At 43.5% G+C, this 17641-nt stretch overlaps 1 protein-coding gene across 1 annotated transcript; it reads right to left on the bottom strand.

Annotated features, from left to right (window-relative positions):
* Positions 1-788: 788 nt before the first annotated feature.
* On the bottom strand, positions 789-13115 carry C3H3orf33 (chromosome 3 C3orf33 homolog). The gene is made up of 5 exons (XM_072142957.1): positions 12979-13115; positions 11327-11386; positions 5691-5844; positions 3369-3529; positions 789-1869 (listed from the first exon to the last, which is right to left on the bottom strand). The coding sequence occupies exons 1-5, from the start codon at positions 13060-13062 to the stop codon at positions 1588-1590; spliced, it is 741 nt and encodes a 246-aa protein (XP_071999058.1). The 5' UTR covers positions 13063-13115; the 3' UTR covers positions 789-1587.
* Between the last annotated feature and the right edge of the window lie 4526 nt (positions 13116-17641).

Here is a 17641-nt window from a genome sequence, read left to right as displayed (position 1 = left end):
TAGTCGAAAGTAGCATCCATCAAGAAGGAATCACCTTCTTTAATAGTGACAAGGCACATGCTTCAACATAAATTATATGCATTGCTCTTTGGTACTGAAAGTATTCAGACCTCTCAGAATTTTTCACTCTTTGTTTCTTTGCAGACAATTGGTAAGATCAAAAAAGTAAATTTTTTTGCTCATTAATCTACATTCATAAGTCATAAGCATTCAGACCCTTTGCTGTGACACTCATATTTAACTGGTGTCCATTTCCTTCTGATACACACATATATATTGTTCTTCACATGCTATTTTGGCCGCACCGTTCCGCGCGTATCTCCCGACAAGTAAGCAGATGTGCCGAACATCTGTAATCTATTCTGCACTGTGTTCTGCACTGTGTTTTTCTCTTAAATGATCCTGTGTTCACTGTGTTCACTGTTTTTATTCTATTCTTCACTGTTCTTCACATCTGCTAACTTGTCGGGAGATAATATACACGGGGAACAGTGAAGAATAGATCGCAGATGTTTGCATCTTATCAGAAGACATTATTTTTCAATTAAATAACACATTTTAATCCCAAACCATGGTCCCTTTGAAAAATGCTCGAGTCTCCCATTGACTCGCGCGTGAAAAACGCGCCGAAAACGCAAAAAAAACGCTAACAACACGCGCGGGAAAAATGCAAAAACGCTAATTACTCCAAGGAAAAATGGAACAAAAACGCATCCAAAAACGCCAGTTTTTCACGCATTGCACCCTGACGTGAAACGCAACGCTAGTGTGGAAGGGGCCTTAGACACTAACGTTGTCTAACCAAGCGAAGTTATCACATGAAATTTTATTTAAATGTGTAAGGGGTTAAAATTTAGCCTCCTTCCTTATCTCTTTAAGTGTATGTGTGTGTTTGTGTATGTATAAAGTGAGCAGCACAAGATCTATAAAATTCAAGTCCTGGTGCCATCCCAGAGTCCCAGCAGGGTCCCTCCAAAAGCACAAAAAAGAAAATGGCAGCAAACTGAAAGAGATCATTGAAAACATTAGTGTACTTTTATTAGCATGTGTCAGCGACATTGCGGCCCCTACCATACTAGAGCCTTTCGCAGGTGATTTGAGAGGGATTTGAAAATGGTGTGCTTCCACTTTCTTATTTATAATATGAGGATGTGATATCCTGGTGTATAATGGGCAAAATGCACAAATTGCACCAACAGAAAGTTCATGAAAACTGGTGCATGTAACCCCAGGCTTGATATATTTCCCTTTTGATCTTCCTCTTCTACATAAGAAGAGGAGTTTTCTTTATAAACCCCCTTTCTACAGGCCCCTTTTAACACTGACAGAACCGCAGACAAATGCTAACCATAGGAACCTCACTCTTTCCTAGTAAGTCAGCCAGCCTGATGGAAAAGGGTCTCCCAATAAGCCCATTCATGATGGAATCACACTGTACGCCATGGCTGGCAGCTTATGGTCTCAGAGGGAAGGTTTGGGTTTATACTGCTTTTGTATAGACGTTAAGGTGTGACCATCCATATTGAAGCACTATTCCCTGCAGACGTGTGTCATCCTGCTAAAACATAACAACATAAATGTCACTATTCATGGCATAAATCTTTTCCAGTATTTTGATGTGAAACTGATGAATCTCTTCACTTGATGAGTGATACTATTACTAAGGACTGTATTGCTCAGTCTGCTGATTTGGCTTTCTTGCTCCCAGAGACCTTTCTGTGCCTTCTGTGCCTTGACTTCTGCCCGCAGTAGCCCTTTGTAAAACGCTAAGTGGTGTCCTGGCCCCTGATGTGCCCCCTTTATATGAGTGGTTCTTCCAAGTCCTTCCTTTAATAGCATCACATTCAGATTCTCATTGAAGAAACCTCCCTGTAAGAGGACAAAAAGCTGAATATTAATATCTTAAATACACACCTCATTACTGGTACAGTGACAGATATCTATATCCCGCAGAACCGGAAGACTATCCTATAAATCCAGATGATGTAAGAATCCACAAATGTGTAAGATTAATAAGGCTCAATGATGGAATTATTTTTTCTTCTTGGGTATCCGGCAGTAGCTTGCTCTCCTGTCCCCAATGAAATCACATGCACACTCAGTCAAACTAAGTATTCACGTGTGGAGAGATCAGAAGGAATAGCCACAGTATATGAATTCTCCATAAATGTTTATGTGTAGAGATATTCTCTCCCATTTACACATGACATCCAATGGAACATGTCCCACATGTTTTCACACTCCAAAATGTAATGTACATTAAATCACACAACAGAACTAAATGTGGTTTTCATGTTACATGGATTATTAAAACTAATGAATTCATCCCACGCTTTCAGTCAGACACCTGGAAGGGAAAGTAAATTCTACTGGCAGGACTACAGAAAAAAAAATCAGGAAAAACTAGTTACTGAAGGTTTATTGTTTATATGGATATGATAATCTGTTGTAGTCTATGTGTAGGAAAAAAAAGTCCTCTGACTCTAAGCCAAATATAAACCGATATACTATGAAGCACGTGCTTTCTCTATTATTGTGTGAAGGTGAAGTGCTGGGTGGCATAAATAGCCAAAAATGCACCAGCAGGTCCAAATACACAGAGTAAGAAAGAATTCCCGAAAAACCACAGCATGAAGAAAAGAAAGCAATGAATGAGCGAAAGGAGAATAAACCGCTAGAAGACTCCATTAGCAATGGCTCAAAAGAAGAAAGGATCGGGTATGCCAAAATCCAACTTACCCAATCCTTCTTCTACCATTGGAGAAGAGTTTCAAAACCTTCATACCCATCACATGGCTGTCTGATCCTGCTGAAATTAGGGCTTGTGTACCCTGCTGTATGTAATGTGTATGTCATTTTCACAGCTTTAGGCCTCATGCCTGTGAACTTAAATGGGGGCGTGAGCTAGCTGCAAAAACGGCAGCTTATCATGGCCCCCATTGACTTCTATTGTGCATGGTCACGGTGCAGTGAAGCGCAGGTCATGGACCATGTCTCACCCACACTGTAAATGCATGAAGCTGCTGCACAGAAAAGACTAGGTCCTATGCCTTCCCCAGATGCAACAGGCAGCAAACAAGGTAGCACTCTCCTGTCTGCGGCCCGTAATGCAAACATGGTTGTTTGCATGAGGCTTTAGCACTACTGGAGACCCCCCAAATGTGAAACATCAACGCTATAATAGTGGAGAATTTATCACCTAGCGCATCAATGTACATTGTCAAAAATACTGGGCAGACTTCCACGTGCCATTACAGTACTACTTGCAGAATAGATAGCAAGGTGTCCTCACAAGGGGTGGTGGTGAGAAAACAGCACTCAATATCAGCACTAGGCGTTGGGGATACTAGTAATGGCTCTCTCTTTACCCTATTGATGAAGACAAAGCAGTCTAACATTGCATCTTCTCTGTTCAGTAACTGGAACCAAAGCGTTTGCGAGGGCTCAAGATTATTCTGTAACCAAATCTTGCCGTTCTGTGTCAACTCTACTCCAGCAAGTCTGACCGGTAGACTGCCCTGCCCCTGCCCTGTGGGTGGAGAAGTGAATTGTTAATTGTCACTTACACACAAAAAGTCATATAAATAACTGTCCCCAAGTTCCTCATGTGACTGCAGCGCCGACAGATATGTGACCACTACTACACTCACTATTTACTTCTATAGGACTCAGAGTATAGTGCGCTATATGCTCCACACAAGTAGCGCTGCATACACATCACTGCTGCATTACATATTAATATCTAGACTGTTTTTTAATATGCACAAAGTTAAAAGTGTTATCCCAAGCATGATTGTTATAGCAGATAAGAAGCTGGTTAGGATACAGTAGTACTACTATTGGGACCCCCATGCATCACAGGTCCCAAGTTGAATAAACGTTATGAGAGGACTGGGCTTGGATATCCCTGGTACTCTCAAAGACACAGAATAGAAGCGCAGGAGATATCTTAGCGCTGTACTCTGACTCAGGATGCTCCAATAACACTGAATGATGTAACAGAACACATGCTTAATCTGCTGGGAAAACCGGATCCCTATTCTTGTGAATGGTGTTCTTGATTAAGTATCTGCAGTTGTTCCCCCACCGATCAGATTTTTACCCCTATCCATTGGATAGAAGGTAACAATCAAACTTGGGACAACCCTTTCAAAATTAAATGGTAAAATTCTGCTTGGCTTCAAACTGCCCTTCTTACTGCATACAGCTGTACTACGCTCCCATTAAAAGATATCTACCATAAAAATGCATCATGATAAAGCAGGGACAATCACTAGATCCAGAAACAGTAACTGTGGTAATCTTCTTACATTTGTTATTCTTGGGCACCTTCCTTCTAAAATACATTTTTAAAACTATGCTAAAGAGCTCCTGGGGTTGTTACCAGAGCTCCTCCTTGCTGCAGATTCGCGGTCAGTTACACTGTGCAGATTGTAGCAGCAGAGGAAAGGGGGGGGGGGTGCTGAGGAAACAGGGGGGAGGGTGACACAGTGTAACAGAAGGAGAAGCTTAGGTGATTGTACATAATGTACTATCTGCAGGCAGTATGGGTCGGCACGGGGAAGCTAGGGCCCACCAGTAAAAATTGATTTCAGGGGCCCTACTCCTTCTACATGAAGGAATATTAAATGTACATTTTTAGGCCACACATTTGCATTGCTTTCTGAAATGCATTGCAAACGACGGTTAAAACGCAGATCTGAGTTGCGTTCACAAAATGCGATTGAATTGCGTCCAAGTTTCCAAATGATTTTATTAAAGTATATGAACATAAAAGCTGTACTAGGCATTAGAGCTATACTGTAGGTTCCCCACGCAAAAAGTAGTTACAGTAAAACAAAAAAGATACATGGAAAAACCAGCAACACAAATACAATAAACAATGGCACATCCAGAATATCTCCCGTCTCTAGAGCTAAATGCTGTGTTTTCTTAACATGGCAAAATACATGGTGCTGCTTACCAAGCACAAGTGGTAATCTCTAAACACATCCGTGTTCGGAAAAAACTTATTCAGGATCAACATGATGGGGGAAATTTATCATACAGCTTTCATTTCCCCACAGCTGTTTATAAAATTTAAGCTGAGCTCTGATTGGTTTCCTTGGGCAACTTGAACAGTTTTACCTTAGATAATAAATCTCCCCTGATTTTCAAAAAGTGCGTTTCAAAACCCACTTTAATTGCATTTGTAAACATGGTATTAAGGTCCAACATAAAGCAACTATTGTGGCCCCTCATATTGTGGTTCCTCGTCTACATCTCATATTGTGACCCCTCCCATCTCCCGCACATATTGTCATCCCAATCTCCGCCTATAATTGTGAACCCCCTAATTCCGCCCTCATATTTGTCCCCCCCCAATCCCCCCAGATATTGCGGTCATATAGCTTCCTGTACAACTGCACAAGCAGTGACTCTAATCACAGTCAGTGCCTCTATAGCATGTTGACTGCTATGTTCAATATCATCAGTTCTCTTTATTTATTACTAGACAACTGTTTATCTATATCTCGTTCTCATATTGAGGTAGAAGTGTAGAGGTGTCAGAAGCAATCAGGGAAAGGAAATTTTATTTTTCACTATCTGATCCTTAAATGTTTCCATCTATAAAGAAAACTGTACCGCATAGTTTCTGTAGATGTTTGTGGCGTTATCAATATTTTAGGATTTCTAGAAAATAAACTTACATCTCCTCTGTATAGATCTCAGGACAGGCAGACTAATTGGAATGTGATCAATCTCTATGGTTTCCTCACTCACACACACTACTTTCCCACGCAGTTTTACATTCCTCTTAATGAATTGTTCAGGGATATCTTTGGCATGTGTAAATTTTGTGACCTGTGAAAGCACAAAAAACATAGAAAAATAAATTAAAAAAAAATAATTTTTTTGCTATGAAAAATATTACCACTGCAAATTCAAGAATAATTCTGATCTGATATCCAGGGTCCATTTTTCTGGCTGTTATCTGAACTCATTCCAATATTGTAATAAAATCCTCTCAGGCACCCAATGGTGTTGTGATGGTCCTTTCACATTGAGGCAGGTCCACTCTGAATATCCAGATTTCCTAAATCTTCTCTACATGAAAATTTACAGCAGCAGCATAATAGTTGGGATCTAAATATGTTACCAGTCAGGGTGATTTGGGACACTAAACCACCCACAAGTCTTTAAAACATTTGACGTAATAGTACTGCATGGCGGGGGTTCCCACATTATGCAGTACTATTACGTTATGCTTCTGGGACTGGATCCTAAACAGAGTGACTCCCAGAAGATGTGGGTGTCAGCTTTATGTTATCTCCAATTGCGCACTTTAATGCCTTACACGCCGCGGTCACGCATGACCATGGCATACAAGGGTGTTCTAAGGTGTATCGGACCCCCTGTGCCGTTTACCGGGGGGAACCTTTGCCCCAATGATAGCCCAGGGATCCGGCCAGTGCCCCGGAGCTGTGCGATGTTCTCCAATGTTGGCCCTGCCTCCTGGCAGGACTCGGCTGTAACTCACCGAGCATGCGCATGTATTACACTGTGTAAATGGGAATCTACCATTTTATTTCATGCATGATGAACCAAACACACCTTGAGAATGCTGCAGCTACACTGATGCAAAAACATTTGTATAGCAAATAAAGTGACAAAACAAATCTGCTCTGAATAGAGCAGCTTCCCTTCAATGCCCTGGCGTGTGCCCATACAGCAGTTTACTATCACATATGGGGGATTTTTATACTCGGGAGGGATTAGGTATCAAACTTTGTGGAGCGCTTTGGTATTTTATCCACCGAGAATGTGTACATTATATGAAAAACATTCATTTTATTAATTTTATTCATTTCAGAATTGCATCTGATTTTGATTTAACCCCTATAAAACATTTAAAAGGTTAACAAACTTGCTAAAAGTTGTTTTACGTACATTGGGGGATGTCGTTTCTAAAATGGGATGATTTATAGGGCTCTTCTTTTATTCAGGCCTCTCAAAGGTACTTGAAACCTGAGCAGGTCCCTCATAAAGTGAAGACTAAGGCCAGTCCTTAGGCCCCTTCCACACTTGCGTTGCAGATCACGTCAGAGTCTGATCAGGGTGCGATCAGGGTTTGGTCAGTGAAAAATGCACATTTTGCATCAGTTTTCAGTCAGAGTTTGTTCAGTGTCTCAGTTTTTCACGCGCGTTTTTGATGCAATTTCAATGCGTTTTTCACGCGCAGAAAATGCGCGTAAAATGGACTCAGGACTGAGCTCTATCTTTTCTATGGCAATTGATGCGTGAAAAACGCATTGCACTTGCATTCGACTTGCATGTGTCTCAGAGTGCAATGCGTTTTTTATGCGTCTCCATAGACTTGTATGGTGCGTTTTTCACGCGCGTGACTTGCAAAAGTAGCGCATGTCGAGATTTAAACGCGCGTTAAAAAAAACGCGCGTGTGTGCGTGAAAAAAAAATGCAAGTCTGAAAAGACCCATTGGTTACAATGGGTCAGAGTGCAATGCAAGTTCTGCGCGTCAAAAGCACGCGCAGAAAACGCGCGTGAAAAATGCAAGTGTGAAAGGGGCCTTAGTAATGAGCATCGTCATCTAGACAGCACCACTACTGTGGCAAACTATGAAGAGTGTCGCAAAGAAAAAAAAAAACAACACACTTATTAACATATAGAAAATTTTATCGAAACAAAAGCACAGACACACTTTTGTTGACTAATTTATTTGTTAATAAACTGCTGGTCATTCACGTAATCCTTTGAATCGGAAGTAGTCCACAGCAGGTACGGACCTGTAGGACAAATAAAACACACAAAAAATGGCTTGTTGCCATAGGGTGAGGGTGACATACTCATTGCCAAGTGGGTGGGGGACATACTCATTGCAAAGAGGGTGGGGGACATACTCATTGCAAAGAGGGAGGGGGATATACTCGTTGTCTAGGTAATGTTTGCGACATGTAAGGGGCACTGTTCTTAGTTAATGTGCCCCAATGTGTGCACAGGTCTCCAGACTACACATCCTCTGCAACACACCGAACCATCCACACAAAAACAACGTGCAGTTAGAATTGCTGGCCTCGGACACCAGGCCCGTGCTCTGTAAGCTGCTTAGAATAAGTGTATTTTAGCGCCTGTATAATCGCAAGTTTTAAAAAACGCTGAAAATAAAACAGACGAACGCAAGTAAAAAACAACAGATGGGAAGATAGATGCGGCCCAAGGAGAAAACCAACAGCACCAAATAAAAACCCCACAAAATTATGAGCAAGTATACAACGTGCAAAGAAACCAAGCTTGCAGAACAAAAATTGGTCAATTTTAAAGTTTTTGCTCAATTTTATGTTTTGAGGTATCTGAGAATTTCCTGTGCAAAAACATAGCAAAAAGGCAGAAATTGAGCAGATGTTAAACATACGTGTGACTGGTGCAGTCTATTCGCATAGAGCACACACAGCCAAATGATAAATCTCCCCCAAAGATTTTATATTCTTTAACCCCTTACCGACGCGTGCCATATTAGTACGGCGTGCGTCGGATGCGGCTACATGGAGAGGGCTCATGGGCTGAGTATACTGCAGTATGGCAGTATATAGTAGGATCAATCAGACAACTTACGGTTAAAGTATCCTAGGGAGTCTGAAAAATAGTTTTTAAAAAAATTATAATAAAAAATCAGTTTCCCTAGAACTGATATAAATATAAACAGTAAAAATCATAAACACATTAGGTATCGCCGCTTTCGAAAATGCCTGATCAAAATACAATAACGGTTTTTCACTGCGTTTAACTGCATAACAGAAAAAGGCATTTTTTGCAGTTTTGAAAAATATAAAAAAGTCTATAAAAAATGATCAAAAGTTCATACAGTCATAAAAATAGAAGCATTGAGAATTTCATCAAAAGCCGCACAAAATGACATCACCCTCAGCTCCGTACACTGAAGTATGAAAAAGTTATTAGTGTATTTACTGTACAGGAGGTTTTAATTTTTGTAAATGTATGAAAATCTTATAAAACCTATACAAATTTGGTATCCCCGTAATCATACCGACTGAAAGAAAAAAGTAGACATGTAATTTGGGGCGCACAAGGAAAGCTGTAAATTCCAAGCCCACAAGAAAACGACGCAAATGCGGTTTTTCACCAACAAAACTTCATAAAAGTTGTTTTATATATGTTTAGGGGTATAGTATCTAAAATGGCGTAAATTAAGGAGTTTTTCTATTATTTAGTCCTCTCAAAGTTACCTGAAAGATGAGCAGGTCCCTCAAAATTCTGATTTTGCATTTTTATGAAAATGTGAAAAGGCCACATAACCTCATACAAAAATAAGAGTATGCATAAAAAAAAACATGTCACCCTAAAGCAGACATTAGGTTAGTTAGTTATCTGGTTATTTTGTTGCAATGTGTTGAAAAAGTAGAAAATATAAAATTTAAGAAATCAAGCATTTTTCCCAAACTTTTATTTAATAAATAAATGCCAAACATAAAACCCGAATTTTTCAACGAACATGAAAGTACAAATTGTGAAGAGAAAACAATCTCAAAATCACTTGGATAATTAAAATGGTTCCTAAGTTATAACCACTTATAGTGACACAGGGCAGATTTGGAAAAGTGGGCCGCGTCAGGAAGGTGAAAAGTGGCTTTGGCGGAAAGGGGTTAATCGCCGATAGTTTAGTGTCCTAAATCACCCAGTATTATGTGAGCCAATAACCACAATAAACACAAAATAAAAAACAATAATGGTAACTGCACACGGTGCGTAACACAGTAGCAGAGTAGTGTATGGGACTTAATAATAATAATTATTTATTTATATAGCGCGCACAGATTATGCAGCTCTACACAAAGTTTGCCAAATTGGTCCCTGTCCCCAATGGGGCTCACAATCTAATCTACCAGTATGTTTTGGAGTGTGGGAGGAATCTAATGGTAATCCCATACACACAATGCACAAAACAGCAGAAACCTTCCTCTGTGGATTTGTCATTGCAGCAGGTCGTGTCCGAGTCTTAGGTGCCTTGTCCAAACTCATCTCTAGGTAAGTATATATGGGTCATGTTTCTAGCATGTAACGGGGCGATTTAGGACATTAATTACCGTATATACTCGTGTATAAGCCGAGTTTTTCAGCACAAAAAATGTGCTGAAAAACGTCCCCTCGGCTTATACACGAGTCTATAACAAAAAAAAATTACCCACTTAAAAAAAAAATAAACTTAAATACTCACCCTCCGATGTCGGCGCGACTTACCGATGTCCCCGATGTCAGCGCGTCCCGTCTTCTTTCTTCTCCGCGGCTCCTCTTCTCTCTTCTATCTTCCGTCATGGACGCGGCCATGTCTTCTTAGTGGCCGCGCATACTATGACGTCAGCAGCGGCCGCGTCATAGTATGCGCCTGCTAGAAGCAGAGATGGCCGCGTCCATGCCGGAAGAGAGAAGAGGAGCCGCGGAGAAGAAAAAAGACGGGACGCGCTGACATCGGGGACATCGGTAAGTCGCGCCGACATTGGGGAGCTGCGCTGACATCGGAGGGTGAGTATATAAGTTTATTTTTTAAGGGCCGTGGGGGCAGGCTGGCTGTATACTACTGTGGGCTGCTGTATACTACTGTGGGCTGCTGTATACTACTGTGGGCTGCTGTATACTACTAGGGGCTGCTGTATACTACTGTGGGCTGCTGTATACTACTGTGGGCTGCTGTATACTACTAGGGGCTGGCGGGCTGTATACTACATGGGGGCTGGCAGGCTGTATACTACATGGGGGCTGGCAGGCTGTATACTACATGGGGGCTGGCAGGCTGTATACTACATGGGGGCTGGCAGGCTGTATACTACATGGGGGCTGGCAGGCTGTATACTACATGGGGGCTGGCAGGCTGTATACTACTGGGGGCTGGCAGGCTGTATACTACTGGGGGCTGGCAGGCTGTATACTACATGGGGGCTGGCAGGCTGTATACTACATGGGGGCTGGCAGGCTGTATACTACTGGGGGCTGGCAGGCTGTATACTACTGGGGGCTGGCTGGCTGTATACTACTGGGGGCTGGCAGGCTGTATACTACATGGGGGCTGGCAGGCTGTATACTACTGGGGGCTGGCAGGCTGTATACTACTGGGGGCTGGCAGGCTGTATACTACTGGGGGGGTTTGACCAATGCATTTCCCACCCTCGGCTTATACTCGAGTCAGTAGTTTTCTCCAGTTTTTGGTGGTAAAATTAGGGGTCTCGGCTTATACTCGGGTTGGCTTATACTCGAGTATATACGGTATTATTTTATATATATTTCCTAAAAATTCATTAAGCAGGAAATTCTTACCAGCCTTATGCTCCGTGCACATAGAAAGATGCCAGTTAGTGCCAACCCTGTGCTGATATTCTGCAAAAGTAAAATTGGATTTAACATTTATGAAAATGCTTAAATATACTTAAGATAACAAAATAACACATTCTCTAATTCACAAAAATGCAGCATTTCACAGATATAATTCCAACCTGTCTCTATCAGTCCTGATGTTTATTTTTTTGGTTGTCCCTGGATACGACCATAAAAGCCTGACTATGCCCGGGCAGATTCCTCTAGCTTCTCTTGTATTGCCGGAGTGGTGGGAGGGGAAGGGGTGGGGGGCAGAAAGCAGGCACCTCCTGTCCACACCAGCAGTGCAGAGGAGACAGCAGTAGCTCTACAAACAAGATAAGATCTGTATCCCAGGGATAGGGGAGGCATAGCAGTGCTAACTGTGTGTTTATTGATGAGGTGAGATAGCAGAGCAGAGTGTGTCTTATATACATCTCTCATCTCTGATCTGTCTCATCTCTCTCTTTCTATGTGTCAAATACTAGTAGAATTTTCCGAAGCTAAATAAAAGTGTAGATAAACCTGTACCCTGATAATCTAAGCGCATTGTCAGCACACAACATCTCACAGCACAGAGGAAATAGGAAGTGTCTGCTCAGCTTGTGCCTGCCCACACTCTGGAATCTTACACTGACCATCACTGAGTGATAGGAGCTAAAACAGCAATAAAACTTAAGTAAAATTGTGTAAACATCAGTAGGGGATTAAAATTTTAGAACTTTCTTTCATGGGCAAACCCCATTGAGTCTGGAAATGTGTTCTAGTTTGGGGGTTTCTTTTTCTTAAAGGGCATCCAACACCAGGATGAAGGATTATAAACCAAGCACACTGACATACTGATGTGTGACCCCTCAGGCAGGATCCGCTCTTCTTCAATCCTCATATGCCCTTGCTTTAAAAAAAAAAAATTAAAACATTATGCAAATAATCCAGGGGGGCTCCAGGCTCCATTTTCTCCCCCCAAAAAAATCTTTTTTCCGTAAAAACCAGGGCATAAGAAGCTAAAAGAAGAGCAGATCCTTCCAGAGTTGACACAAACCATTAGGTCCTGGTGGTAGATGTTCATTCAACAACTCCTTTGCACAAAAAAATTTCTTATGTACCCATGATACACAGCTCAGGTAGATCTGTAGGACTCCAGGACATAGAGTTATGTGCCTGATACCTGACATAAAAATCTGTACAGCTGTATCTGTACTGTTCAGCAGTGTCAGGACATGCTGGGAGTTGTGGTTTCTACAGCTGGATCTATACAGACATACACCAGCTCCAGGAATGAAGCGACATGTGAACAGTGGCTTACACTGTGCTGATAGGGGACAGCCTGCGGAGGTGCTAAAGTGCCCAGGAAGGGTGCAGAACATGAGGGTGCTACAGACATATATTACAGGGGGTGCTGGGACACTTTGTATAAGATTATACGCTGATTATATGCAGAGAGCAATACAGTGGGTTAATAGTTACACACTCTGTATGGCCCTCAGATGTGACGTCACTCAGGGTGGTATATTTGTAGAGGATGCGTTTTCTATGCACCTGTCATAGTTCACATTGATCAACACATTGTCACACAAGCTGCTGCTCCCTTATAAATAAGCAGCCATGCAGCCTACCCGGACCAGGTACAAGTGCGAGTCCAGCAGCCGGGACGCCTTACTGATCACATTATCCGCGGCCTCTCCGTCACTGGGCGCCATGTTGACCCCTCAGGACCGGAATAAACAATAGTCGTGCACTTGCATTACCGTTTATGTGCAGCAGGGGCAGCAGAGTTCTATCCCCATATAAAACAGGATAGTAAGATCCTGCATGTTACAGGTTATGTCCACCAGAGGGCAGCAGTGTGATAACAATATAAAGCTGCGTCTTGTAGAGATTGCACAGTACATCCTTACACACTGGTAAAAAATAGCACAAGCTGCGGGATTTACTGACTACTAAACCTGTTATGCTCAATTGTAATCTATATGCCCCATGTAACGCAGCATTAAAAGGTTGTCCAAGATAAATTTTTATATTACTATTGTCCCCCCCAGGGGGATGAAAATAATAAGGTCTTCCCTGAGGGTACTGTCAAATGTACTGTTTGATTCCCTTTAGAAACAGAATCATAGCAGATTCATATGCGTTTCTATGGAAAAACATGTGCAACATCCTCCACCGGGGCCTAGCCTTTTCTTGGGGCCTGGAGGCTGCCGGGGCCCAGAATACCGGAGTGGCTGGCTGTTGCGGTCTAGGCACGCTGTGGTCACGGTGCTTGGTATGGGGACTGGAGAGCTGTCCTAAGGCCTGGCAGGTGTCCAGCAGGTGGTGTGTGCAAGTAATATGGAGGGAGAGGCTGATGTACTGGTCCTACCTGGGGCAACCCCTTGATGTCTGTAATGTACGTTTCTGGGTAGTGGATGGGGAGCCCGTGGTGGTAGACAGCCGTATCCAGGGGTCAGACAGAGGCAACATTGTGCAAAATAACTCACGGTTATTAAACAGGTAGCAGGCAATGGGCCTAAACGGTCAAACAGCAGATTCTGGTACTGGAGTGGTCGTGTACAGAGGTCCTCAGGAATAGTGCACCAGCCTGGTAGTAGATGCAGGCTGAGTTTGTATCTGTGACAGCACTGAAGTTGTTTTTGCACGCAATGTCTCTCTCTCCTTGGGATAAGACCATGTTCTCCCACCCAGCAGCAGTTTTTATACTACCCTTACGGGTCTGACTGTAAACTGTCTGCGCATGCGTCTGCATGACTAACGCAAGGCTGCGCTTTACACCAGCCACTCAGGTACAAGGGGAATCCAGCTGCCCCCACACCATTAGGTAAGTCCTATGGTGGGAGGACATTGCAAGTGGCGTCACAAACAGGATATCTATTTCTGCACCTTTCTGGCACTATTGATCCATTAAGTTATTTATTGTATTGCCTAACCCTAATGCTAAACGGGTTGCTGTGTTTTGAACGGTTTTATCTCTGTGCTGTGGGAGCAGTACTAAAAGTTTTAACCCCCTTATAGACTTCGCTACGCAACAAGAAATTCATGACCGCCAAAAGTCACTGTAGTCGCCAAGCTCTGTTCCCTGCGTGTGGCGAGAAGTACCTCGGAGGAGACGACCATCGCTGCAGCCAAACGACGAAAGAGAGGTTGAGTGGCTATCTTGGATTTCACTAATGCTGCCAGCACCATGTGCATTAGTCGGAGCGCCATTCCAGGTATCCTGCGTCCTGTGTTTACCTCGCCTGCTGCCTGTCTGGAGAAGGTTGTCTGTGCAGCGGAGCTATCCCATCACTGCATCTGATCCTGAGTGAGTACTGCTGGGGAAGTTAACCTCTTCACGCTTTGCGCCATACATGTACGACGCAGAGGTGGTGCGGCTGTATCAAGAGGGCTCTTAGGATGAACCCTCTTAATACAGAGGTGAGGTTTACTGTATATTGCAGCAAACACCCACCTGTAATACCTGTGATCGGTGCCAGCAGATATGACCCTTCCAATGCGTGGGCACTGCTATCTTTGTTCCAATCATCGCTCCCTGGGACGTCATTGGGGAGCAGCGTTTGGTTGCAATGACAGGTTTAGGTCATCGTCAGACCCAGAAGAAAAATCAGAAAGATTTCAGCTCACCAATCCAGGTGTATCCACTCGATGTGCACGGACAAGCCCGAGACCATGGAAACAAACAGCATGCGAAACTCCAGCACAATACTTTGTGGATAAAAAATATTAGTCCTTTATTATATTCATTAAAATATTGACACCCACAGCAGGATACCTTTCAGTACAGCAAAAACTAGTTAATACAATCGACTTGTTTCAGCCAGGTGGGCTTTAGTCATGATCTCAGACCAGAGGCTGCAAGGCATCAGCAGTTTCATTAAAATGAGCCAGTGACTCATTGTCATGAATACTGTGTAAAAATGCCATATACTACAATACAGTACAGCCAGCAGTCTCAAGCACCCATAGAAGCTGCATTCCAGGCACTGAAGCCAAAGCTGACACCCTGCCCTTCATGCTTCACATGGATGGAGTCTAAGTGGCACCCGATGTTCACCAGAGCCCACCGCAAAGCGGGTTGGACTTGCTGTGGCGGGATAACAGCTGGTCACTCCACAGATGCAACTTTGCTCACGGTGATGGCCAAGGCGACATATAGAATAGGCAAGCAGAATCAGAGTCGTAGGCTGGCAGAAGGTCAGGACATGCGGCAGAAAAACGTAGTCAGGAACGTAGCAAGAAATCACAATGGATAATTCAGAGAATATCATAAATGTTTTTACAATGGCAACAAGGCATAAAGATCCGGGAGGGAGCACAGAAAGAGACAGGCTATTTACCAGGGCAGCAGATTTCAATTTCACAGAGCTGACGCGTGCACGCCCTAGGAGGCAGGGATGCGTGCACCGACCACGGGATCCGTTGCGGGAGCAAAGAGAGGTGAGTGATCCTGCGGCCACCCTGGTGGGGCATGCAGAGGCACACCGATGCGCCTGCGACTCGAGACATGGGTCGCAGGAGCACCTGTGACAAGGACTCTTGACCACTTTACCTATGAACAGCTGTACCAGATTGTGATTCCCCGGAGGGATAACGAGATAGTGCTGGACATGTAGCATGAACAGTTTGGACACTTAAGGACCCAAAAAACTGAAGCTACCATCAGGAGGTGGTACTATTATGAAGCAGCACATTGAAACCTGGTGCCGAGAGTACCCGTCCTGTACCATTGCTTGAGGAAAGGGACATAACTAGCGGGCTCCGCTGCACCCTGTCGTGAGCCAGCTCCATCTGGAGATTGTGGCCATGGATCACAAAGTTGGAGCCAAGTTGGTCAGGCCACGTCTACACTATGACTGTCATAAACCACTACAACAAATTTGTGGTGGCTGTTTCCGTCAAAAAGCTTAGCATGGGTATCACTGCGGCCCTGTGCAAAAGCTTTTTTCTTCCCTACGCTTGTCCAGACAAGATACTCACAGACCAAGGGTCTGCATTCGAATCTCAGCTATTTCAGGAGTTGTGTACCCTCTACAGTTGCAAAAAACTGAGGACTACTGCTTACCACTTGTGGGGAACTGGACTCTGTGAGAAATGAATCAGACTCATCAATATGCTGAAAACTCTTCCACCTATAAAAAGGGCTGACTAGCCTAGACAATTACGTGAACTGGTGTACCGCTACAACAACACCATTCCTTGCTCCACTGGGTACACCCCTTAGGCCGCGGTCACACGTACCGCTAAGCGTCCGTCATAACACAAAGCTAGCGCACAGGGGGAGGTCCTCGGCCCGAACGCACATGCGTTTCGAGGGAAACGCATGCGATTGTTAAGCCGATCGCATGCGTGTCTCTGGAAACGCATGTGCGTTCAGGCCGAGGACCTCCCCCTGTGCGCTAGCGTTGCATTATGAGCGGACGCTTAGCGGTACGCGTGACTGCGGCCTTAATATTTGATGTTTGGAAGACACGGCCACTTGACAGCTGACATGGCCTGGGCAAAGAAACACCTGATTCCCAACCTCTGCTTCCTCAGACTCGATGGGTCCAGGAACACTAGCCATGTCTGAGGGTCGAGAAGGCAAGTGTCCAAAAAATGTGATGTGAATGTAGACCTTTTTTCACAGCATTGTGACTATATGGTGGCTAACAAATATGATCTATTGAGTGTGAGACCCACTCCCCCCCTCTCGAAGTCTCATGTTTCACAGAAAGGAAAATTTAAAAAAAAAAAAAAAGTAACTAAAAGTGACTAATGTACATCATTATAAGTTACCTTCAACAATCACCTCCCAAGACTTGTGAAGGGGAACCTGGACTATGGAACATCAACGAAGCCAGAAGGGGACATTATAGGAGGGCTCAATTCTTCCCTTTTGACTCCTAACTGGTCATTTGATTAGTTTCGGACTGCTGAACCTGCAGATATCACTGCATCACAGCTGCTGCGGTGATTGATGTTGAGAGGAGTCATGTGGGAGAAGCTGTCCTCACTGCCACACCACAGTGTGGGCGAGTAGGGTACAACTGACAAGCAGGAACCATAGCCCTGTAAGTGCTGTACGAGGGGAGGAGAAAACTCCAGGACCGGAAGAAGTGGACAGATGTAGTATAAAAAAACAAACAAAAAAAAATTTAAAGGGGTATTCTCGTCTGGACACTCACATTCAGTTTCATTAATCTGCCATATGTAAACATTTCTTCAATTAGATGTTATTAAAAAAAATGTTCCTGTGTGAAGATAATTTCTCATAAATGTAGTGATTTGGTCCCTTAGAAACAAGAT

The sequence above is a fragment of the Engystomops pustulosus genome, chromosome 3 (assembly GCF_040894005.1).
Source record: "Engystomops pustulosus chromosome 3, aEngPut4.maternal, whole genome shotgun sequence".
In the NCBI taxonomy this organism is placed as follows: domain Eukaryota; kingdom Metazoa; phylum Chordata; class Amphibia; order Anura; family Leptodactylidae; genus Engystomops; species Engystomops pustulosus.
The sequence above is the reverse complement of the archived record's forward strand: the minus strand, read 5'-3'. Positions and strand labels throughout refer to the sequence as shown.